Source organism: Rhinatrema bivittatum, chromosome 1, assembly GCF_901001135.1.
Source record: "Rhinatrema bivittatum chromosome 1, aRhiBiv1.1, whole genome shotgun sequence".
In the NCBI taxonomy this organism is placed as follows: Eukaryota; Metazoa; Chordata; class Amphibia; order Gymnophiona; family Rhinatrematidae; genus Rhinatrema; species Rhinatrema bivittatum.
In genome coordinates this window covers 807,926,732-807,953,337 of record NC_042615.1, presented here as the reverse complement: position 1 = coordinate 807,953,337, position 26,606 = coordinate 807,926,732, and the positions used below count along the sequence as shown (strand labels likewise).

Here is a 26,606-nt window from a genome sequence, read left to right as displayed (position 1 = left end):
GACATGGATGTTGTCATTCATATCCTGTTCTTGTGATTTCAGTAAAGAGCCCACTGATGTAGCATGCTCATAATGTATATGCTGCATGCTTACATTTTAAGCAAAACAGCCAAAAATGCTGGACAGTCACTGAATGCCACTTACCTGGGTTATAAGAATTTATTTGAAAGTCCTCTTTACAAATGAAAGAACTTTTAAATCAAGTAATTCTACTCTGAAAACACACCTAACACAAATAAGAGACTGTTTTCCATAGCAGGCCCCAAATTATGGAACTCGCTTCCAGAGTCATTACATCAGATAATAGAAAGAAAGAGTTTCAAGTGTGAACTGAAAACATGGCTCTTTAGAAATGCATACGATTTAACGTAAAATATCAATATGCTGATAACTTTAACACCAGTACCAGAGAGAATGTTAGTGGAGCGAGCAATAACTAATGAACGATGTAAAGTGTATTGTTAGTAGAATTAGCATTTGTATTTACTGTTGTGTCAACCTAGAAAATGTATGAATATGAACTAGATTATATAGTAGCTATTGTGATGTCCTAGAATATGTATTTACTGTGGTGTTGACCTAGAATGTGAAGACACACAGTATGTGATCGTTGACCAAGAATATGACTGCTGATATTGTAAACGATTGTGATCTTCTTTTGGAACAACGGTATATAAAACGTCTAAATAAATAAAGTATTAAACATTCTCTTTCCTTCATGGCCCTCATGTAGTAGAAGCCACTCACGAAAAGTTTCAGGTGGCTTATGCATCTGGTTCATGTTGCTTAGCTTTCTGGCAAAGATTTGCACAATATTAAACATGCTGTCATTGCCCATTGAAAATGGAAAACATCAGGATGTGGTCTGTCTATACACAGAATCATTAAACTATAATTAGACTATCTTCTGTGATTCAGAAAAGAACATATCTTGAACTTTACATTCCATGTTCTCTGAATTTGCTGACTTGGAAAAGCAAGTGATTTTAATTAGTGAACTGAACCAATATAAACTGGAAGTGAGAAGGTGGGCACATGCAAGCAGAGATCTCATTTACCCGTATTTTTCGCTCCATAAGACGCACCTGACCATAAGACGCACCTAGGATTCAGAGGGGGAAAATTAAAAAAGAAAAAAAAATGTTGTGCTAAACCGGCTCTGTCCCCGGGCGTCTGTATGTCTTATGGAGCAAATTAGGGGAGTGCATAACTTATTTTTTCTCCCCATTTTGTTTTCGGGTCTGGGGAGGACCATTTCGGTCCACTCCCCAGATCAGAAAACTTTTCTTTCTCTGGGAACACCCCTCCCCCCCAAAAAAACCCCCATCCCAACCCTTTAAATTAATTAACAACCCCCCACCCTCCTGACCCACCTCCAAGACCTACCAAAAGTCCCTGGTGGTCCAGCGGGGGTCCAGGAGCGGTCCGGGAGCGATCTCCTGGGCTTGGGCCGTCGGCTGCCAGTAAACAAAATGGCGCCGACGGCCCTTTGCCCTTACTATGTCACTGGAGCTGACCAATGGCAGCAGTAGCCCCAGTGACATAGTAAGGGCAAAGGGCCGTCGGCGCCATTTTGATTACTGGCAGCCGACGGCCCAAGCCCAGGAGATCGCTCCCGAATCGCTCCTGGACCCCCGCTGGACCACCAGGAACTTTTGGCAGGTCTTGGGGGAGTCAGGAGGGTGGGGGGATTTTGTTAGATTTTTAGTTTTTTGGGGGTTTTTTTATATTCGCTCCATAAGACGCACATACATTTTCCCCCCACTTTGGGGGGAAAAAAAGTGCGTCTTATGGAGCGAAAAATACGGTATATGGAGGAGGACACTGTTTTAAATTGAGCTGGCAGATTGTGTGGCAAATTGAGATTGTTGTGGTGTCTTGTTACTTTCCTAATGAGTGCTAGGCACACTTCAATACTGAGTTGCTTTTGTTTTGTCTCTAGCACACTAGTGTTGAGAACACGCCTGTGACAACCTTTTCTACTGCTTCAACTTCGACTATAATCAGCACCTCGTCAGTCAGCATGACAAGCAGTATGAACAATACAAACAGCCTTGGTCTCAACGTTGCCAGTGTGTCCATGCCAGCTGCTACCACGCGAGCAACTCCTTTAGTATCTTCAGGTACAAAACAGCATAGAGGTGACATGGTGTCTCTTATGTGAGCATGCAAAATATATAGTTCTGTGGTATGCTGGAATCATACAGTGATAACTCATGCCCTAGAGATTCAATAAGAAAAAAATCCATCAGGCGTAATTTGAAAATGACTGTGTTGGTGTTGAGCAGAAGAGGCCTTAACATCTGTGCATCTTTCTGTAATGCAGGGTTATGAGTGCATTATGCTTCTGAAGCAGACAGCATACATCTCAATAAAAAGTCTCATTTTTTCCAGTCAGGGAGTTAAACTTTAAACCATTTGTCCTAAAAACTCTGTAACTAGATAAATCAGTTTCCATAGCTGTGCTAATGACAAATCCCTGTTTCTTTTTTTTTTTTCTGCTACTGATTTCTTGGCTGGATCATAAAGAATTTTTCCTCAGTCTCATTTGAATAGAGTTTCTCTGTAAAGAATCATTGTATTTATTTGTGTAGGCTTAATATACTACATTTCTGAAAGAATCAAGGCAATTCACAATACAATAAATGTCATCCGATGGCACTGATATGGCCCCAGCTCTCAGAGCTCAAAGACTGTTCTTACAGAACATGTTCAGGAGTCCCCGCATTTCTGTGTAGTCTAGTGAGCTCCAATCTCTCTCAATTCTCAGTTTTTTGTAAACTGACATGATGTGTCCTACGAATGCCGGTATAAAAAAGTTTTTAAATAAATAAAATAAAATCTACCCAGTTATAGCTAGAGGTAATAACTACTACAATAAAAGGTAATAGAGCTTGTCCTTTCCTGGGAGTGTAGTCAGGGATTTTTCTGATCCCCAAGAAATCAGGGGGATTGGGATCTATTCTGGGCTTGCAAGGGGGTGAACAAAACTGTTGGTTCAGGAGAGATTCAGTCTGAACTCCCTCCAAACTATTTTTGCCTTCAATCAACCAGTAGGATTGGATGTGTGTTCTGGATATGAAAATCACTTATGCACGCTTCCCCATTGGCCCCTCTTACTGAATGTTCCTCAGGTTTGTGATGAGAAGGACATGCACTACCAGTACAAGGTACTTCCTTTCACTGCCTCAACAGCCCCAAAATTGTTCACAAAATGCCTTGCAGTTGTGGCTGCACATCTATATATTCCATTATCGGAGTGATTGGTTGGCAACATGTCTGTCTTCTGAAAAACAACTAATCAACTTCTCCAAATTCTGGGGGTCCTGATCAATTTCCCAAGCCTAACCTGATCCGGTCGCGAGGGATTCAGCCTAATCAGAGTGCTAGCTCCACATGAGTAGCTCTTGGATCAAAGAGTCACGGGTGAGTTGCTCATTCTTTGAGGAATGCTAGTGATTGATCTGTTCATCTCAAAGAACAGCAAAGGTCAAGTGGTTCTGCTCCATTCCTCTAAGCCAGTGTTTCCCAACCAGTATGCCTTCAGACTGATCGTGTGCCATGGAAAAGTCACCATTATCTGATGCTCATATCCAAGCCTACACTTGAGCTCTGCTCTTGGCACCTGGCAGCAGCAAGATACACCAGTGGTGGCTCTTAAACTTTTAGAAACTTCTTTGCAAGAACGTGTAATTATGTATGCTGCCTCTTTCTAGCTACAGCATAAGCCCCAGTGTGTGATAATTAATAGATATGAGTCCCGCTTTGTGCAGCAAGCATATTGCATACAGAACGTCCTCATCTTTGGGTCCTTCCAGCCTCTGTCTCATCCCCAAGCTGAATAAGACATGGTGAGTGTGCACTGAGCAGTGGATGTAATTCACTCTGAGAGTTGGGAGTAGTGCTGGTGGAGGAGCTCTGGCTACTGCTTGAGGCAGCCAAGGTAACTAACTAAGCTGGCTGCCCGCACCATACCAACTTCTCCTTTCTCCTGCACTTGTGTGTACAGGGAGTTAGTCCATCATGATTTATTTGTCACTTTTTTATACCGTCAATCTGTAAGACAATCCTAACTGTGTACAATGAAATCAGTGCTAAAATAAAAACATAGTAAAAAAATATTAAATTAATACGGCTAAAAAAAAAGATAAAAATACATGAAATCAAATTACAATAAAAGTAAAACATAAATATACAACAAAGGATAAAAGTAATGATTTGCTCTGAGCAGAAATGGAGCTCATGTGTGTCTTTGCCCCCTCTCCCTTTGTTTGAAATTTGAAAGAGAGACTGGTGGGGCTTTCAATGCTTCCCTAGTTCCTCTTCTAGCCATAGGAGTCCTCTGCATGTCAGCACTGCCTGCTCTGTGGAGGATGGCATGCTATGAAACATTTTTGTTGATGTAGGTGTGCCTTGGACATGAAAAGGTTGGGGAATACTGTTCTAAGCAACAACACTGGAGTAGTCTATGCATACTTGACAATTCCTCTCATTGCCAGGACTGTCCAGGTGGTCATTCAGAACAAGTCAAGATTGATTCTCCTATCTCTGGCAACCAGCAAGGCCCTATCAAGTGTGGTATCTATATCTTGTCCGTTATCAGCTTAACCTCCAATTTCTTTGAAGAGCTCTCCAATTCCCATCATATAGGAAGGCAGTAGGTTCTACCATACAAGCCTGCAATCACTGGCCTTGGTGGCATGGATGTTGAACGTGTAGTAATCCACACCCTACTTCCTAAAGAAGTGAAGTTCTTACTGATTTCAGTTAGAAAGCCTTCTACCAGGAGGTTCTACAGATTTAAATGGAAAAAGGTCTTAAATTGGTGTGGGACTAGCTAGTTCCTTCTGTGGCCCAAGGGCCTTGCTTCAATATCTTTCATCTTCAGTTAAAGTTCATCTAAATGCCATTGTAGCATATGGAAGCGGTTTTGATCTCTCCCTACCCATTAGTATCAAAGTTCATAAGAGGCCTGTGGTGTTCCAAGCCTCTGCTCAGTAAACCTCCAGTGTCTTGGGACTGTAATGTGATCCTTGCTCAACTCCTTTCGAACTTCTCAAGTCATTGGATTTGACATTTCTCACTTAGAAAGTATTGTTTCTTGTTGTCACTTCAGCATGAAGAGTAAGTGAATTAAACGCTTTTGTTTTGTATTCAACATGCCTGCATTTCTTTCACAAGAGTGGTTCTATGCTCTCACCATAAGTTCTCTATGGACAAGCATCACATACAGCAACACAAGATGGGTGATGTCATCCGGTGACGTTTCTGTCAGTTTTCTCTTCTAGCCCAGAAAGTTTTAGATTCCGTTCTGGTTATGCATGGGACTTCTGCGTTAGCATCGCCATGTGACCTCCCTCAGTCTGTTTTCATCTCATTAACCACATTAGAAAAGCTGAACAGAATTCCATTCCTTAACCAGATTTGAAACCGAAAATGGCAATGCCAACATCAACATCATTGTCTAGAAGGGCAGGAGTCTTTTCATATTGTATTTCACAAACAAAAAAAAAAAAAGCCATCATAAGATTGCAATAGCGGATCAGCATGACCATTGAATCCACTGTTTGGGCCCCTGTGACAATGACCCTGAGGGTCATCGTTATTTATAGAGACTTCAAGTTCCAATATGCGCTAGTAGGCTCAGCACAGCATGACAATTTGAAAGAACATAAGCATTGTAGATTTCCTTGGAGAGTGGTCTCCAACAAGGTCACCAGCACTGAAGCACAGAGAGCAGAAATCTATGCCACACACTGGTACAAAGCACACCAAATTCTTCAGGCTCGATATCCGTGCCAGCCACCACGGTGCTGAAGGATAACATGGCACAGAAGACCCATGGTGCCAGCTCCTCAGTACAGACATCAACCGTATCGACACAGTCAAATCCTGGAACCTCTGTGTCAACACCGAAAACATTCAACGCTGAACCACAAAGGAAAAAAAATCTAACAAACAAATACCTAACAGATTCTTCATCCTCACCACCATTGCTAGAGCTTGCATGCTTTACCAACCACAGAAATGAAGGCACTGTGGTTACCTCTCCTTAATTACCCAGGCTGTCACTCATTCGTACAAAAGTTTTGGATGGACTTTGTAAAGTCCATCCAAAAAACAACCAAATAAGGAAAATATCATAAAAATACAACATTGGACAAATTGAAGAAAGAATTAGAAGCAAGGTGTCCACCTCTACCTCAGGGTGAAGATGTCAAGAGGGAAGAACCAATTGCAACATCTTCAAACAGAGGCATACGTTCTCCACATCTTTCTTAGACTTCATTTCGAGTCACTCCTATGTATCAGGAGATTCAGATGATTTACCAGATCTACCTTCTAACCTTTCACCATCTGAGAATATGACCTTCTCTTCCTTCATACAGATGATGTCAGTAGCATTAGCCCTCAACCTCCATGAGATCAGATACCACAACTGAATTACAAGGAGTCTGAGTGCCTGCAAATTCCTAAGCAGTATAAAGCTGTCCCTGTGCACCATGCGTGTCTGCAAGTCCAAATGAAAAATATAGTAAACCCCTTATTTGATTACATCAGTGGCGAAGACTATGACACAGTACTAGACTCAGAGATGTCCAGAGTATGAGAGTCTAGTTACAGCATCACTCACTCATCAGAGACAGCCATGAAAAATGCCAAAAATAAGATATTTTCCAATACACCACTGAGCCAAGGATTCAAAAATTCTAGATAACATTGGCAAAAGAGTTTATGAAGGACATCAGATACAAATGATTCAATACCTGACAAGCAGTCTGTGACAGCTGAAAATTATTGCCCAAAACCTACTGGAAGAGGAACTAAAATTGTTTAGAGATATTGAGAAACACAGAAGATTTAGCATGCTATTTGATGCGCTTGACATATGATACTTTTGGTACCTTTTCAAGGGTTGCAGCAAGAGACGTAGCTTGCAGACTGGCATGGTTCTGGGCTTCTGGATTAAGAGAAGGCATTCATAACAAACTAGCAGACACCCCATGCAATGGTGATAGGCTGTTTGGAGAGAAAATTGATATAATAGAGACCATCAAGACCCAAAGTAATACTTTGCAGTCACTTTTGGCATCACAAATGGATACCTTTTAGCAAAGAAAATATCACCAGGATTTATACCGCAGACCCTATTACTATTTTCAATGAAGACATTATAGCCTTTTTAACTACTACAGACAAAGGTCTATAGTGCTGCAACAGCTCCAACAGCAGAATCAACAGCAGCCATCAAGGCCCAGGGCAAGAGTATGCAAACGCAAAGACAAGGTTAGCAACTGCCTCAGAGGTGTGCTGCCAGAATTCCCAAACAATTCAACCAGTACCAGCCAGTCAGTGAGAACAGGGGTTTTACTCCTGATATTTCTTGATTGCAAGGAAATCGGGAGTCCTTTGCCCCATTTTTGATCTCTTGAGTTCTCAATATCTACTTAAAGAGAGAAAAGTTCAAGATGCACACCTTAAATACCATTTTGCCATTACTTCAACAGTACAACTGGTTGACTTCTTTAGACCTAAAGGACACTTATGCTCTCATAGTGATCAATAGGCATCACAGAAAATATCTGTTTCACCCTACACAATAACCATTACCAATTTAAGGTCCTCCCCCTCGGGCTAGCAGCAGCACCAGGGGTCTTCACTAATTGTTTATCAGCCATAACGGCAAAACTAAGAGGAGAGAATTTGCTCATGTTTCCATATCTCCATGATTGTCTAATATCAAGCATCTCCTACAAAAGCTCTAAAAGTGATGTATGCCATGTCATTTCATTTCTGCACAGCCTTGTTTTTGCAATACATTTCCAAAAATTATCCCTAGTAACAAATCAACACACAGTTTCTAGGCACGAAGCTTGTTAAGGTGAAGAGCAGAGTTTTTCTGTCAATAAGAAGGATGATGCCATCAGATGGTACTGAATAGATCTATCTCTCTAAGCTACTAGAGCTTTGAGCTCTACTGAGCATATGCAGGAATTCCTGCTTGGGCATTGCCTCAGTCTTCTCAGTCTGTTTTTTGTCCTTGCTTTGCATGGATGACTAGTCTGATTCTCTGTGAGATAAGTCGTCATCTTAGCAAATCTCTTGCTTCATGTGACCCATAACAGCACTTTCCAATGCGGCTAATAACAAAAAAACAAAGGCAAGGGGAAAGGGAATTCCGATTTAGAACACCTCTCCACATTGTTTTCCTCATTGCCTCAAAAAAAAGATAACCAATGGCTTCAGATCATCCTCATGTAGGCAGATAATGTCCACATGGGCTTGACCACTGCTGTATCTGCTTAGATCTGGACTACAATCAATCCATCTGCCAAGCATGTGTGAAAATGTCACCGAGAGCCTAACGGTCAAGAGCAGCTAAGACAGCAAGCTTAAGGACTGAAAAACAGGGCACATCTACTTCCAAAAATCCATTCTTCTTCCTCCTGTAGTAGAAGTAAGTCCTGCAAATTCATTGCATTGACATGACTAGAATTGGACAGCCCAAGAGTGATCACCCACTCTGTGCAGGTCAGTGGAATCGGTTGCAGAGCCCATTAAGGCCAAGTACAGATTTTCCTTAATAACCAGAGGTTTTACTCCCAATTCTACTTAATCCCAAAGCAGTCTGGAGAGAGGACCCCGGCCCATCTTAGATCTTCGGAATCTCAATCATTATATTTGTCAAGAAAAGTTCATTATGATTTGAGTACAATTCCACCATTCATTCAATTCAACAACTGGATGTGCACACTAGATCTTAAAGATGCTTAAACACCACATCCTCCCATACACTCTTCTTGATGGAGATACCTTTGCTTCAAGGTGGGAAATCACTATTACCAATACATGGTTCTTCCATTTGGACTCTCATCTGACCCCCGAGTCTTCACAAAATTTCTTGCATGGTAGTTCCCACCTATGCTGTCAAGGATTTTGAATATTCCCTTACCTAGATAACAAATAACAATACACTTGCTTCAATCCCTAGGTTTTCTCATCAACTTCAAAAAATCCTTTCTAAAACCCATACCACTAATTCAGTTTATTGGAGCTTTAATAGTTACCACACAGCCAAGAGCGATCCTCGCTCCAGACAGTCCACAGTGCTCTGCAAAATTACAAAAACATTATTGAAAACAACGTGGACAATGTCCCATTGCATCACCTTCAGTGGGAATCAGCTCCTACAACCATTTCTGACCAAAGTAATCATAACCCCAGAAATGAAACGAGATACGTTGGTGATTACGGTACGGAGCAGTCCTCCAACCAGATGCCTCCACTATTGGTTGTAGAGCCCACACTGGACAATTCAAGACACAAGGTGTCTAGTCAGCTTAGGAAAGGCAATTGCAGATCAGCTTACTGGAACTCAGGGCAAAGGAAAACACATGATTCAGCCAATCAAATAGCAATATTTTATATCAACAAACAAGAAGTAACAGGATCATGGATAGCGGCAGTTACTACCCTTAAGAGAAACATGGGGATAACCTGCATGGAGCGGCAGTTACTACCCTTTGTGGTGGGGAATGCACATTTTCAATACAAAATGCTGCCTTTTGGGCTGGCATCAGCCCCCCCCCCCCCCCCCCCTGCGTCTTCACCAAATGCTTGGGGTTAGAGACTGCCTACCTCAGGTGTCACTCGGTTCACTTGTTCCCAAACCTGGACGACTGGCTCATCAGGAGAGACTCCCACTCTGGAGCCTTGCAAGCTCTGGCCTTGACGGTTCAGACCCTGCAGACTGTGGGGTTCGTTTTCAACTTCCCCAAGTCGCACCTCCATCCATACAGCTAGACTTCATAGGTGCCAGGTTGGACATGGCACAAGCGAAAGCTTTCCTGCCCAAGGACCGGGCGATTGCCCTCGCCTCACTGGCCACCCTCATCCGCAACAGCAGGAGGGGTCAACCTGTCTCCTACTCCGCCTGCTGGTCCACATGGCAGCCTCTGTCTTTGTGACTCCCTTAGCCCGCCTCCGCATGAGGAGCCCTCAGTGGGCCTTGCTGTCCCAGTGGCAGCAGGCATCCCAAGGTCTAGAGACTCCAATCAGTCCACCCAGCTCTTCGTGTCTTTTGACCCTAACAGGCTGGGTGCAGCAGTGGGTAAACAAACCCTATCAAACTGGCTGGTGGATTGCATTGCCTTCTGCTATGTGCGAGCAGGCCTTTAGCTAGCCAGCAGGGTGAAGGCTCACTCTGTGTGTGCCATGGCAGTGTCTGTGGCTAATTTGAATGCAGCCCCCGTCGCAGAGATTTACCAAGCTACAACCGGGAGTTCTCTTCACACGTTTACAGCTCACTACTCTCTTTACAGGGATAGCCGTCAGGATAGTGCTTTGGGTCAGTCCGTCCTGTGCAACCTGTTCCAAGCCTGAACCCAACTCTCTACTTGTGCTCCTTGTGGGGCCAGACCGCCCCTGTTTTTCCCACAGAGCTGCAGTTGTATTGTGCCCGTTGGTACCTTGTTCGGCTGCTGTTGGTCTCTTCTGGAATGGGGTATCTGGAGCTCTGTACTCACCCACATGTGAGGACTACCATCCTGCTTGTCCTAGGAGAAAGCGCAGTTGCTTACCTGTAACAGATGATCTCCTAGGACAGCAGGATGTTAGTCCTCAGGAATCCCGCCCACCTCCCCACGATGTTGGGTTCACCTTCGGTTTGTTGTTTTTTTGTTTTGTTTTTTTTTTGCTAGTTTCTTTTGTTATGTTATGAGATTGAAGGGGGACATCGCATAGATGCACGGATAGTGGCAGGCTGGGCATGCTCAGTCTGCTGGCCAAAGGTTCTAGAAACTTTGACAAAAGTTTTTCGTGCCGGGCTCCAACGGATGATGTCACCCACATGTGAGGACTAACATCCTGCTGTCCTAGGAGAACACCTGTTACAGGTAAGCAACTGTGCTTTCTCAGGACACACAACATTTTTTACCAAAAGTAGTTTCTACTTTTCACCTCAACAAATCAGTAGTTCTCATGACTTTCTTTCCAAAGCCTCATGCACATGATGAAAAGTTGTTACACACATTAGATTGCAATCGAGCTCTGGCATATTGCAAATGTCGAACGCAATTCCACAGAAAAGCGTCACCTCAAGCATCTTATGCCTGCCATCCTCCTCCATTTGCAGTTTAAAAGGAATGGTTTCAGACATCTCCTTAATGAAGTTTGCAACTGTGAGGTCTTCAGGAGGGGAGCAGCGGCATTCTTCTGGGGATGAAGGCTCTGATAGGAGTTCGTCCGAGTCCTGAGTGTCGGAAGAATCATCACCCAAGGGGGTCATATGGTGTATCTCCAGTACCATGTGGCTCTTCAGATGGAGGTACGGGTCCAAATCCAGCCGGATATGGTGGTGGTACCAATGGGAAAGTTGGAGGCAACGATGCGGACAAGGAAGACTGTGATGGCATCAATGGAATCTGTGCTTTCGAAGGACGTCTGGGAGGCAACAGACCCAATGGCCCTGGAACTGGCTCTGGCATCGGTAAATTTTGTTCCTCATCAGAGGACAATGGAATAGGCATCGGTGTCGGTCTCAGAGGAGCCGATGGCATGGAAGGAGCAGGCACCGATGGCAATGCACCAATTAAGGCATCTAGGCAATCGAGAAGCGGAGCCAGCATGGTGGGCATTGGTTCAGGCGTTGGCATGAGAGCCTGTGCCGGTGGAGATTGGAATCCCTGAAGTGCCTGAAGTACTGCCTCTTGGACCATCTGGTCCATGGTATGCAAATTTCTCAAGCATATTCATTGTGGAAATCCTGAAAACATGACTGACTGGTGGGGTCCCCGAGACCGGTTTGAGAATCCCTAGGGTAGATGCTACACCTTTTTAGAGAGTATGGAGCTAGAAAAACTGAAAGTGCTCAAAGGCATGAGGTCAGAGAGGATACATCTTAGGATTTTAACGGAGGTCTGCGAAATTATAACGGGTCTACTGAGTGACCTGTTCAATAGATCTTTTAAGATAGAAGTGGCTCCACAGGACTGGAGAAGGGCAAATGTCCCTTTTTATAAAAGTGGTAAGAACATGGGGCTCCAACCTGGCAGTTTAGAAATCAATCAACATGGAGCTTCCAGTTTTGAAGGAATTTGCTGGGATGAAGTATAAGGAATTTCTTTATTTCCAATAGTGACTGTTCTGGGCAGGGGCTTCTGTGCTCATTCACAAAGTGTCCCTCTGCTTCTCCTGCTCTTAACACCAGCTGTACCTTCTTGGCGGCCGTAGCTGGTGATGCAGCTTTCCTTTGTTCCCCTTCTCTTTCTCTACCTGCAAACAAAGAAGCTCATGTCAGCAGGAATATTCTTTCTCACAGGACAAGCAGGATGGTAGTCCTCACATATGGGTGACATCAGGAAGGAGCCCAATCATGGAACACTTTTGTCAAAGTTTCTAGAACTTTGACTGGCACCTACTGGGCATGCCCAGCAATGCACTGACTCAGCATCCAGCAGGGGTCCCCCTTCAGTCTCTTCTTTTTCCGCGCAACAGTAGCCTCACGGGTTAAGGAGCTTTCTTGAGATTCCTGACAGGAATTTTCCTCACGGAACTTCTTTAAAAAAAATTTCAAAAAAATCTACCCTATAGGGGTCCCCCTATCGATATCTATACTCCGCGGTCGAAAGGTAAGGTTTTTCCCTTCTTTTCGGTCTATTCCCATCAAGCTTTTCCTTCAAGGCCTACTGGCCATCGACCGCACCGCGGCTAAAGTTTTCGTCGGTGCCCTGATTGTCCTCGGACAATGTCCATCACAGACCTACATAGAGTTTGTGTTTTGTGCGTGGGGTCCGACCATGATATGCTAACTTGCACCAAATGTGCCCAAATGACGCTGAAGAGCCGTAAAGCCCGTTTGGAGAAGATGGAGTTTCTTTTTCATTCAAAACTCCTGACTCCATTGACCGCTTCAACTTCGTCTGAGCCGGTGCCATCAACCTCCCGTCAGCAATGGGACACCGGTGCTGTCCGACCGGCATAGACTACTCTGAAGGTGTCTACTTCCTCCTCTTCACCTCAAGAACCTGACCGAGGAGAATATCGTGAAAAGCGTCGACACCGGCATCTGGAAGGCTCAGTCCGCCGAACCTGGCAAGTCCTTGGCGTCGACAGAGCCACCGACAAAGAAATCCCGTCCAGAGAAGGCCCCATCCTCCTCTGTTACTGGGTCACCGAGGCGTTCCCCACCTTCATCGGTGCTGGGAGCCAATGATCCACTTTCACCGATGGACCCTCCGGCTATGCCAGTGCTGCCTCCTACTCCGGTGCCGGGGTTCCCTGCCCCAGGCTTCCGCGAGGAATTGGATCGGATAATCCAAGAAGCCATCGGTAAAGCACTGCAAGGCTTCCAGCCTTCATCGATGCCGATACCGGTGCCCAAGCCAGTCACCGATCCAATTCTCATGGCGCTCGCACCACTATTGGGTAGATTGGACGCGTTGTTCGGTGCACTTCCACCGCTGGAACCGAGAACACCGGTATGTCCTCTTCCTTCAATGCCAACCCCTGTGTCATCAGAAGATGAAGAAACACAGATACCCATACCGCTGTCTGGAATTCTGCCACTGACTCATCCATCGATGTCGCCGGTTCCATCGGTGCCACCGCCACCATTGATGCCGTCGGTGCCACCTCTGATACCATCAATGCCTAGGCCTTGTCCTTCGGGATTAACACCTTTTCTTCCTTCTGAAGATCCTCAGGGAGCTGGTGATCAACCTTATGATCCTTGGACTGATGATTCTTCCCAGGATACGGATGATCTGCCTTCTGAGCCCTCTCCCCCTGAAGAGAGAAGGCATTCTCCTCCAGAGGATCTGTCCTTTATTAACTTCATTAAAGAAATGTCTGAAACAATTCCATTTCAGCTTCAGACAGAAGAAGATTCAAGGCACAAGATGCTGGAAGTACTCAGTTTCTTGATGCTCCTAAGGAAATCATGTCAATTCCCATTCATGAAATCCTAATTGTCCTGCTAAAGAGGAATTGAGAGCATCCAGGTTCAGTTCCACCTATCAACCATAAGACAGATGCCACCTATCTTGTGCAGTCAGCTCCTGGGTTCCAAAGATCACAACTGGATCATCACTCTGTGGTTGTGGAATCAGCCCAGAAAAAGGCAAGACGTTCCAAATCTCATTCTTCTATTCCTCCAGGAAAGGAACAGAAATCCCTAGATGCTTTTGGAAGACGGGTTTTTCATGGTTCAATGCTTATATCTCGCATTGCTTCCTACCAGTTGTACATGACCCAGTATAACAGATTCAAGATTCCTACCAATTGTACATGACCCAGTATAAGAAGATACAAGATTTCTCTGAATCTTTACCTGACCAATTCCAGGATGACCTTAATCCTCTAGCTCAGAAAGGCCTGGATGCTGGTAAGCATGAGGTACACGCTGCGTACAACATATTTGACACTGCCTCTAGAGTGTCCGCGTGGGGATTAGTGCAAGAAGGTGGGGGTTGAAATCCTCCGACCTCAGACCAGAGGTACAGGACAGGAAGGCTGACCTGTCATGTGCTGGGGATAATCTCTTCGGAGACAAAATTCAGGATACTGTGGCGCAGCTCAAGGATCACCATGAAACCCTGCGTCAACTTTCTTCAGTGCCTGCTGAGTTCTCGTCCACCTCCAAGAGGACATTCAGGCGAGACTCTAAGCAACCGGCCTATAAACCAAGAAGGTATTATCCTCCAGCTTCCCGAGGTTGCCCCTCTAAGCTTTATCAAAAAGGTCAGTCCAGGCAATCCTGACCTCAGAAGACCCAACCTGCTCCTCAGCCAGGACCAGCGTCAGGGTTTTGACTCCTTCTTGGAGAGCATAGGCCAACCTCCTTTTCCATCAGTACCAGTCGGTGGTCAGTTGTGCCATTTCACCAACACTTGGCATACAATCACCTCCGATCAGTGGGTACTTGCAGTAGTCACTCAGGTCTACCACCTCAACTTCCTGCCTGTACCGTTGGACTCCCCACCTCTGCTGACATTGGGATCATCTGACCACACTCTCTTTCTGGAACAGGAGGTATCAACCCTCCTCCAGTCCCAGGCAATAGAACCAGTGCCTCTCTCCCAACGGGGGGCAGGGATTCTATTCCCGGTATTTCCTCATCCCAAAAAGTCAGGTGGCGTTCGTCCAATCCTGGACCTTCGTGCACTAAACAAGTATCTGCTTCATTTTTTTGAAGGGGTTAATAAACATGTGGATAAAGGTGACCCGGTAGATGTAGTGTATTTGGATTTTCAGAAGATATTTGACAAAGTCCCTTATGAGAGGCTTCTAAGAAAACTAAAAAGTCATGGGATAGGAGGTGATGTCCTTTCGTAGATTACAAAACTGCTTAAAAGACAGGAACCAGAGAGTAGGATTAAATGGTCAATTTTCTCAGTGGAAAAGGGTAAACAGTGGAGTGCCTCAGGGATCTGTACTTTTTCAATATATATATATAAATGATCTGGAAAGGAATACGACGAGTGAGGTTATCAAATTTGCGGATGCAACACTCCAATCTAACTCAAGGCCTTCCATTTCAGGCTATAGAACCTCAAATTACCTTGACAACAGACGCGTCTAACCTAGGATGGGGTGCTCATGTAGACGACCTGCAGACCCAGGGAACCTGGTCTCCAGAGGAAGCCAAACACCAGATAAATTTCCTAGAGCTTCGAGCAATCAGATATGCCCTCAGGGTCCTTCAGTATTGCCTCTCAAACAAGACCATCCTGATTCAAACAGACAACCAGGTGGCTATGTGGTACATCATCAAGCAAGGGGGAATGGGCTCCTACCTCCTGTATCAGGAAGCTGCACAGATATGAGAGTGGGCCCTTTCCCACTCAGTGTACCTCACAGCCACCTACTTGCCGGGCGTGGACAATGTGTTGGCGGACAAGTTGAGCCACACGTTTCTTCTGCACTAGTGGTCTCTCAACCCCACAATAGCGGACACAATCTTCCAACATTGGGATTATCCTCACATAGACCTCTGCGTCAGTTCACAACCGCAAAGTAGAAAACTTCTGCTTCCTTACTCGCAGCCACCACTCACAACCGAGAGATGCTTTCACCCTCTCGTGGACCACCGGTCTCCTCTATGCATACCCTCCACTTCCACTCATATCGAAGACTCTCGTGAAATTACAGAAGGACAAGGACATAATGATTCTGATAGCTCCTCACTGGCCATGCCAGGTGTGGTTTCTAATCCTCCAGGATTTATTAGTATGCTGCCGCATTCCTCTGGGGAAGGATCCGCTTCTGAGAACTCAGAATAACAGATGCCTGCGCCATCCCAACCTCCAGGCCCTATCTCTGACTGCCTGGATGTTGAAAGGTTAATACTCCAACCTCTTAACCTTTCCGAGTCCTGGTAGCTTCACGAAAGCCTTCCACAATAAGGTCTTACTGCTCCAAATGGAAGAGGTTTACAGTATGGTGCACCTCTGTCCTTAGACCCCTTCACTTGTTCCACAGTGAAGTTTCTGGACTATCTCTGGCATCTGTTGGAGGCAGGCCTAAAAACTTCCTCCATCAGGGTGCATACAGTGCGGTAGCCGCGTTTCATAAAGGCGTAGGGGATGTTCCTATTTTCACACAACCCTTAGTAACGCGCTTTATGAGAGGCTTGCTCCACTTAAAACCTCCACTGTGCCCTCCAGCCTCTGCTTGGGACCTTAACGTAGTTTTAGGACGGCTCTTGAAACCTCCGTTTGAGCCTCTCCACTCCTGTGATCTCCGTTATCTTACGTGGAAAGTAGTTTTCCTTCTTGCTATCAGGTCCGCTTGCAGAGTTAGTGAATTGCAGACATTAGTTACCTACCCGCCTTACACTAAAATTCTGCATGACAGGGTAGTGCTCCGCACTCACCCTAAATTTTTACCGAAGGTAGTGTCGGAATTTCATATTAACCAATCTATTATCCTACCTACCTTTTATCCCAGGAGAACCCCATGCAAACCCAGGAGAACAGGCTCTGCATTCTTTGGACTGCAAACGTGCTCTAGCCTTCTATCTAGACCACACGTTGGTCCACAGGAAATCCACTCAATTGTTTGTGTCTTTCGATTCCATCAAATTAGGAAATCCTGTGGGGAAAGCAGACCCTCTCCTCCTGGTTAGCGGACTGAATTTCTTTTTGCTATCAGCAGACAGGCATTCCACTGCAAGACTGTGTAAAAGCACACTCTGTCAGGCCCATGGCGACATCAGTAGCGCACCTCTGTTCGGTGCCGCTTGCTGATATTTGTAAGGCTGCTACCTGGAATTCTCTCCAAACATTTGCAGCACATTATTGCTTAGATAAAGCTGGCAGACAAGATTCCATCTTTGGCCAGTCTGTTCTACGCAACTTGTTTTCAGTTTAACTTCCCAACATCCTTCCACCGACCCGTTCAGGATGCCCTCCTAACCAAATTTCCAACCCTGTTGTTGTACCTGTTGCACGTCTTTGGGTGCATTTGGTGCATTGCTCGGGCATCCTCAGCTCGGTACTCGCCCATATGTGAGGACTACCATCCTGCTTGTTCTGTGAGAAAGCAGAGTTGCTTACCTGTAACAAGTGTTCTCACAGGACAGCATGATGTTAGTCTTCACGAAACCCGCTCACCACCCTGTGGAGTTGGGTTCGTTTACATTTTCTTATTTTATTTTTCGCATGTACTTTTTACTATAAGACGAGACTGAAGGGGGACCCCTGCTGTATGCAAGGTCAGTGCATTGCTGGGCATGCCCAGTAGGTGCCAGTCAAAGTTCTAGAAACTTTGACAAAAGTATTCCATGATTGGGCTCCATCCTGATGATGTCACCCATATGTGAGGACTAACATCTTGCTGTCCTGTGAGAACACCTGTTACAGGTAAGCAACTCTGGTTTCTCAGGTTTCTCTCTGCTTCTTCCATGTCGCCCCATGGGAAATACCTGAGTAGTTATCTACTTTAGGAAAGTAAAGTCCCAATACTCCTGCATCTGCTGCCACCAAAATGTCATGGTGAACTAATCAACAGATGGAGATTTACACATAGAATATTTCTGTGTGGATTTGCGAGATCCATTGAGGAAGGAATCATGATGGCCTTGAAAATGTGCACCTTTTAAACATTTGGTCATCTTGGAAAGCTGTCATCTCTGCTCAGATACATCAGTGGTTTTCTTTTATCTAATTTTAGTTTTTGCAATCTTCTGTTTTTGTGTAGAATTTTATGTAATTTTCAAACATGTTCATTTCATCAGATTAAGGATTAGTGACATAACTTTTCTTTAAAGCTTTTGTTGCTTTTTAAATTATGGTTTTTACTCCACAGGAAAAGCTCCCCCCAACCTTCCTCAAGGCGTTCCACCTTTGTTGCATAATCAGTACATTGTGGGACCTGGAGGACTCCTGCCTGCCTATCCAGTAAGCAATTTCATATTCTCTTTATATGGCATTGCCCATGGAGAGCAGTGCTTATGCATTTTCCTTCTGATTTTTTGTAGCTGTACCTTTTGGAGAATTAGTAATTTACAGGAGATAACTGTCAACTGCTTCTGAGTTTTAAGGTAGTTAAGAACTATATTCATAATCAAGAATTATTGCTTGATTTCCTGGTAATGTACCTTTTGATCATTTATTTATTTATTTTGGATCTTTTATATACCGAAGTATAGCATTCTGCCTTCACTCCGGTTTACATGAGAACAACATAATACATACAGTTAACCTTAGAACATTGTGTAACATTACAAACTGAATTTGTATATGCATATGAAATTACTTAATAGAACTATAATAACATTTCTTGATAGTACGAATAAATCAAATTAACAGAGCAAGTGCTAAACAGCTGATTGATTGAACTGAATGGGGCTGTAATAGGAGATCGGATTGAATGGGTCTGATATAGGAACGGAATGATAGGATCGGAAAGATAGGGGCTGAAATAGGAGATCAGAGCAAAGTGGGTGGGGCGGGTCATGACTTAAGTTGATTAGAAGGGGGAAGGTGAAAGGAAGATCGAGGGGAGGGGTGGGAATGGAAAGGGGGGTGCGAGGAAGGTAAGTCTAAAGAGTGGGACCGGGGACGTGTAATGGTTCAAGATAGATGTGCGTTGCTTAGCCCACGCTGTCTCTGAACGTTTGGCTGAATAACCAAGTTTTTAGTTCTTTCTGAAGGATTTGATGTCGCAAATTGAACTTACGTGTTGTGGTATGGAGTTCCATAAATTTGGTCCTGCTATGGAGAACGCTCTGTTCCTAGAGTTGGTGAGTTTCGCTAGAGGAAGTGAGGGTATTTCTAGGTGTAGTTTATTGCCAGTCCTGGTCAGTCGTTGAGGTTTGTGTAGTTGGGTTATGTCCTTGAGTGTAGTGTTGTTGGCTTTATGTATTGCTCTGTGAACTAATGTTAGAGTTTTGAATTTGATTCTTTGCTCAATTGGGAGCCAGTGAAGAGTTTTTAGGACAGGGGTGATGTGATCTGATTTCTTTTTTCCGGTTAATATTCTTGCTGCGGCGTTTTGTAATAGTTGCAGAGGTTTTAGGTAGGCCCATCAGGAGGGAGTTGCAGTAATCAAGGCTGTTGAAGATGAGGGATTGTAGAACTGTTCGGAAATCATGTTGGTGGAGTAGCGGTTTTAGGTGTTTGAGAATGTGGAGTTTGTGAAAGCCTTCTTTGGTTTTGATTGCGATGTTCTTTTTTAAGTTGAGTTCGTTGTCGATCCAGATGCCGAGGTCCTTTGTTGAGTTTTTCAGTTGGATGTTTATCTATTTTTAATGAGAGTGGTGGGGAGGATTGTGCTGAGTTGTTTCTTCCTATGAGTATGCATTCCGTTGTATTCATGTTGAGGCACAACTTTAGGTGGTTCAGCATGTCTCTGATAGTGATTAGGTGTTTGGCTGCAGTGCTCAGTGCCTCTTCTATTGTGGACGTTACTGGGATGAGGAGTTGGATGTCATCGGCGTACATATAAAATGTTACTCCGAGGGTTGACAAGAGGTGACAGAGTGGGAGTAGATAGATGTTAAAGAGCTTGGCTGAGAGTGCGGACCCTTGTGGTACGCCTGTTTCGAGAGGAAGGGGATTTGAAGATTTGTTGTTAATGGTAACCTTGAAGAATCTGTCTTTTAGGAACAATTTGAACCAGTTGAGGGTTTTGTCGGAGAGACCAATGCTGGCTATAGTCTTGACAGTAGGCATATATGGTCCACGGTATCAAATGCGCAGAAAGATCGAGTAGGATTAGGATATGGCTTAGGTTGTTGTCGAACCCCCTTATTATTTTGTTTGATAGGTTGATAAGAAGGGTTTCCGTACTACGGTTTCTCTTGAATCCATGTTGAGCGGCGTGGAGAATATTGTTGCTCTCTAGGTGTTCATTGAGTTGTGTAAGTGCTGCTTTCTTGGTCATCTTTGCGAGTAAGGGGAGGTTTGAGATGGGCCTGTAGTTGTTTAGATCTGCAGGATCTAGGTTCTTCTTTTTTAGTATAGGAGTGATAGTTGCAGTTTTTAGTTCAGTTGGCAGCTCGCCTTCTTCGAGTGATTTGTTGATGATGGCAGCGATTGTTGGTGCGATGATGTGAGCCATTTCTTTCAGATTGCATGTTGGTATTGTATCAAGGTCGTGACGTGCAGGGTTGATTTTCCTTATCATTGTTTCAGCTTCTATGTTTGAAATGGGCTGAAAGTCTGACCAGGGGGTTATAGAGTTTGTTTCGAGTTTGTCTTCTGTAGATGTCGTGTTTTGGAAGTTTCCTGTTATTTTGCTTATTTTGTTTTTAAAGAATATGGCTAGGTCTTGGCTTAGGTTGTTTGATTTGGGTGTAGTGGTGTTACTGTTTTCTTCGATGAGATTTCTGACAATGTTGAATAATGCATTTGAGTTATTTGAGGAGTTATTTATCTTTTTGCTGTAGTAGTCGCGTTTGGTGTTCGCTATCGTGTTTTTGTAGATGGCAAGTTGTGTGCGGTATCTTTAAAGTGTTGATGAGCATTTGGCTTTTTTCCAGTGCTTCTGCTGGAATCCCTAAATGAGGGTAGTATAGTGGTTAGGAACAGTGAACTGCTAATCCATGAGAACACCAGACATTAGTGAATGTGAATCCATCTCTCTCTGTTTAGCTTCTTGGTGAAATCTTTGTTCTTCTGCACCTCAGTTTTACCTGCCTGTTGGCAATAACTTTCTTCCTTTGAAGGAAGTTGTCAGGTCAAGCATGATTGCTCATCAGATTTTCCCAACCTAGAGGTGATTATTTCTGAAGTATTGGAATTCTTCATACATACATATTTATATACCAATTGTGTACAAGGTTAGCCTTTTTTCTAAAAAGTTTGTTTTAAATAGTCTGATTCTTTTTAAACAGTTTAGCTACATAGAGTTGACCTAGATGTTGCTCCTCTTCTTCCCTCACCCTTCCACATTAAAGCCATGCAGAATTAGCAGAATACTGCTGTCCCTGATTCTTGCCCTTATGCAGTAATTACACTGCTTTGTCATTCCATGGGCTTTTTTTACTGGAAAATTTCTTGTATATCCTCTGATTTTTAAACAAGCTTCAGGATTCCTGTATAGCTCCCTCACCCATTGCAAGAAATGTCTTCCCAACCCTATCTTTTCCATAACCATAAATAAGAACAGCCAGTAAACCCTGTCAAAGGCCTTCTCAGCATCAACTGCTAAAAGTGTACGTTCCACTTAGGTCATATGTTTCAGATCCAAGATTTTGCGATATTATCCACTGTCGTTCTCCCTGGCATGAAACCAGCTGATCTTCATTAATGATGCCCCATGTAGTCTCTGATCCAAAATCTTAGCTAACAATTTAAGATCTATATTGATTAATGATATTGGTCTGTAGGAACTACATAATATATGATCCTTTCCAAGTTTGGGTAAAATCATAATCCCAGTCACATTATCTGAGGGAAGTAATTGACCCCCTTCTCTAATAATATTGATTATCTGAACCAATGGATCCGCCAAGATGTCAACATACTTTTATAAAACAAAGGAGTGAATCCATCAATGCTGAGAGCTTTGCCCAAATTTAGGTCTTTAATTGCCTCCGTAACCTTTTTTTTTTGTTTTTTGTAATTAACCTTTTATTGGATGTATTATTATGAAGAACATTAAAACATATCAGTAATCAAAATGAAGAAACATCCACAATTTTCAATTATCAATCCCAAACCCTCCCACTTAGCAGAACAGCACCGATATAGATGGAGTGAAGTTACCCCACATAGACAGCTAGGATCGTTTATGCATATCCTATATGACTATCATTATAAAAACTGATGATTACCATGGTCTCCATAAATAAATAAAGGTCAACCAACACAAGAGCAAGTTAGGCAGCAGTAGTAGATAGACTGACCCTGTTTCCTAATTATGTCCAATTATGTCCAATTATGTTTCAAACTTCAAACACTAAAAAAACTCAAACCTCTCCTCCATCCGCATGATTTCCGCACAGTACTGCAATCAATTATTTTCTCAAAACTCGACTACTGCAACTCCCTCCTCCTTGGACTTCCGGAAATCCACATCAAGCCTCTCCAAGTCCTACAAAACGCCGCCGCCAGAATCATCACCAACCACAGTAAATCCTCACACATCACTCCCACTCTCAAAGACCTCCACTGGCTGCCCATCACACAAAGAATCCAGTATAAAACACTCACCCTTATACACAAAAAAATAAACAACAACAAAATGGTCTGGCTAAACAACACCATCCAACCATATATCACACAAAGAACTCTCAGATCCTCCAACTCAGGTCTCCTCTCCATCCCAAATCTCAAAAATGCTCACCTCAATGCAACACGCAAACGAGCCATTTCAACTGCTGGCCCTATCCTGTGGAACTCCCTCCCCACACTTCTCAGAAACGAACCCTCACCCCAAGCCTTTAAAAAACAGCTCAAAACATGGCTGTTCTTAAAAGCCTTCCCTCCTGAACCCCAACATCCTAAAATACATGTTCTTGAAAGCCTCTCCGCTTGACTACTACCCTGCACTAACGCATAACCCCCCCTCCCCCCCTTCACCTCCCCTCCCCCCTCCTTTCCCTCCCTCTCCCCCTCCCTGCACTCCCTCCTCCCTGTCCCCCCTCTACTCGTAACCAAATCATATTGTACATTTTGTATATAGGCTATAGGCCATTTCTCTATTCCCACATTTAAGTATATTCAGCTGTTACAATGTTTCTTGTATTAATTGTTTAATTAATTATCTTGTTACAATGTAAAATAGGGCAGTTCTCGCCCTATTCAACCTGTTATCTGGAAACCGATGTGATATTTCGATCGAATGTCGGTATACAAAAGAAATAAATAAATAAATAAATAAGTATGACAGTGATAGTGAGGCAAAACATTACACGCAGAAGTATTTTATAAATGCTAAGACCCCTGTTGCTGTTGCCACTTTAAAAAACGATCCCAAATTTGTGATATAAGAGGAGGGTATCATGTCGAAGGGCCATCAAATGCGCCATATGGCAATAGAAGTGTAATCTTTGGACTACTGCTTGGATTACCAGGGGTTCTGTGCGTTTCCAGAACAGAGCGAGTTCACATCTAGCTGCGGTGAACACCTATAGACAAGAACGTTGCTGACTTTTCAATAAGCTCCAGCAGTAACATGCTTAGGGCATCCAGTCCAATCTCCAATCCAGAATCTCTGAAAGCCATGTAGTCAAGTTGTTCCAAAATGATGGTATTCTACTGCATCCCCACCAGATAATTAAATAAGTACCCAATTTCCCACAATTATGCCAGCATTTTAAAGAGGAGGAGGAGGAGGAGATACAGTGCAGCTTAACTGGGGTTAGGTGCCAACGATATAGTAATTTGTAACAATTTTCCTGGATATGGACCGATATAGAGCTTGTCCGAACACTTAGCTAAATCCATACACCCAATTATATTATTACATTAATTATACTATTCAATTTAGATATTTATATACATTTTATTATGTAGCAACCCCTACTGGTCACATTATTAACCTGCTACTGCTGCTCTTAACAAATATAATCTGCCTAGCTGTTTCTGTTAAACTGTTATTATAGTTACTCTGTAAAAGTTATGTTGGTTACACTGTAACCAACATAACCAACAGCTCTGTTGCTGACTCCATGTTGCCTGTAAACCGATATGATGTCCAACAACGAAGGTCTGTATAGAAAAACCTTAAATAAATAAGATCCCAGCCTCCTTCACTTATAGGAATCCCTAAATCTGTTTCCCATGTTTGCATGTATGGGGGTTTAACAGTGCCTCTTTGATTTAAAAGGGCATAAGTCTTAGAAATCAACTCTCTAATTCTGTCAATTTGACTACAATAATATTCAAATAACGATTTAGAGGGACTCAAGGCATGGGATCTCCACTGAAAAAGACTAAAATGTCGCACCTAACCATATTCTAATATACCTGCATCCCAACAGGGGTGTTGTGTTCTCAGCAAATCATAAGATGGTTTGCCCTGTAAAGAGATATGTTCCACTTTAGTTATACTTCTAGCCTTCCATTCCATAAAAGCCCTAGAATGTAAATCAACAGGGAAAGAGGTATTGTAGAGGCGAGTGAGATAATAATAAGACTATTCTCTACTAATTTAGCTTGCCACTGTGACCAAACTCTCATTGTGGTCTTTAATGTGAAAGGCTAGCAGCGCATCTGGCACCATGTAGCACGAGGCTGCCAGGGTTAAGCTGACAAAGGGTGTTCCCCTATCATTGCTTGCTCAAGGCTATCCATTGCTTTGTAATCGAACTCCTATGAAAATCTAGGATTGCTCGCAGTTGAGCAGCAGCAAAGTACTAGTGCAGATTGGATACTCCTAGACCGCTCCTTTCTTTTGTTAGATACAATATTTGACGAGACACTCTTGGGGGTCTCTGCCGTCAAATAAAGTCGAAAATCTTCTTCTGCCATGCCCTCAGTAGTGATGCCGACAAATAAATGGGGATAGTAATAAAGAAATACAGAAATCTAGGTAGGACGTTCATTTTAATGACTGTAATTCGGCCTAACCATGAAAAAGGTTCTCTGTCCTATCTACCTAAATCTTTATCCACCCATTTTATCAAGGGGGCATAATTTAGCGTGAATAACTCTCCCACCTTGGGACTGATATTAACACCTAGATATTTTAGAGTGTTTAGCCCAACTTTGTGCACCCCTTCGTGCATCCCGTAGTGTTAGCCATTCCCCATGTTCTTTTATATCCCTTGTTAACAATCTCCATATTTAAATGTTTAATGTATTTGACAAAAGTAACGCATGGGTTCCTGCAAATTTTGTTTAAATGTAAACCGATGTGATATGTAAAATCGAACACCGGTATATAAAAATAAATAAATAAATAATAGTAATGTCTAGATTGATGATCAAAATCTCTGACTTATCAAAATTAACTTTGAATCCAGAACAGTTCCAAGGTAACCCTGTGTAGTGAAGCATTAGGACTAGTGACAGTAAAAAGGATATCATCAGCAAAGAGAGAGTGTTTATACTGCTTACCTCCCTATTTTTACCCCCAAGATTTGATCGGAGCTGCATACTCTAGTTTTAAAGGGTTCTAAGAATAATGCGAATCACAGGGGCAACAATGGGCATCCCTGTCTGGTACCTCTCTCAATAGGGAAACATTCACCATACCCTCCATTGACTTTTACTCCTGCCTGCGGGGAGTCATATAACTTCTGTAACCAGGTGAGAAAAAGGCCAAACTCCATCTTATGCAATGTTTTAAACAAAAAGGGCCAGTGAACCATATCAAAAACGTTCTCTGCGTCTACAGAAAGCGATATCGTTGGTATTTTGTTTTCCCATACCCACCAAAGGAGATCTGTAATTTTACGGATATCCGCTGCAGAGCAAATTGGGTCAAAGGCCAATTGATCATTGTGAACTATGTCTGGTAGAATAGTGTTTAATCTTCCTGCTAACCCTCTAGCCAAAATTTTGAAATCAAGATTTACTAAGAAGATAAACCTATAAGAGCCACATAGAGATGGGTCTTGGCCAGGTTTTGCTAATACTCGGGCCAATACAGTAAGGAGCGGTAGGAAGAGCTGCGTTTGTGCCGGGCGCACCCGCGTTTGCCGCACGCACAGTTCGGCTCACCTACCGCTCGATACTGTATTTAAATAACTTGCAAATGCAATCCGCGTCTAAGAAGTGTCTGAGAAGGGTTAGGCCCGCGCAATCCATTTTACTTTATAGAGCGCTATACAGCGCCTATACAGTAACCTGGGTGCGCTGACATTTGAAATGACAGGTACCAGGAAGTGGTACCTGTCGGGATTGCCAGTCCTCTCTACCCTCCTCCCGAAGCAACGAAAGCGAAAAGGGGGAAAAGCGACATGTGAAGTGTAACTTACTTTTCTTGCAGCCCTCCTCCGGAGACGCACCGCGGCTCCCCTGCCTCCTGGAACAAAAGACAGCCGGCGGCGAAAGACAGCACGGGCCCTCTGACACGATCGCTCCAGCTGCGGCCAATTCTCCTGCGTGCATTCAGCCTGTGCGTGCAATTTGGCCGCTCAAGGCGTGACGTCACTACGTTTGGCGTCACGGCGTGTGACGTCGGTGTTCGCTGATGCACTGCCTTGAGCGCCC

The 26,606-nt window shown here is 43.7% G+C and overlaps 1 protein-coding gene across 1 annotated transcript in view; it reads left to right on the top strand.

Moving 5' to 3' along the window:
• UBAP2 (ubiquitin associated protein 2) overlaps positions 1–26,606 on the top strand; it is a 597,209-nt gene that overhangs the window by 457,519 nt on the left and 113,084 nt on the right. Inside the window, 2 exon segments of the mRNA XM_029581175.1 lie at positions 1,943–2,123; positions 18,307–18,398. Coding sequence (XP_029437035.1) covers positions 1,943–2,123; positions 18,307–18,398 — 273 coding nt within the window.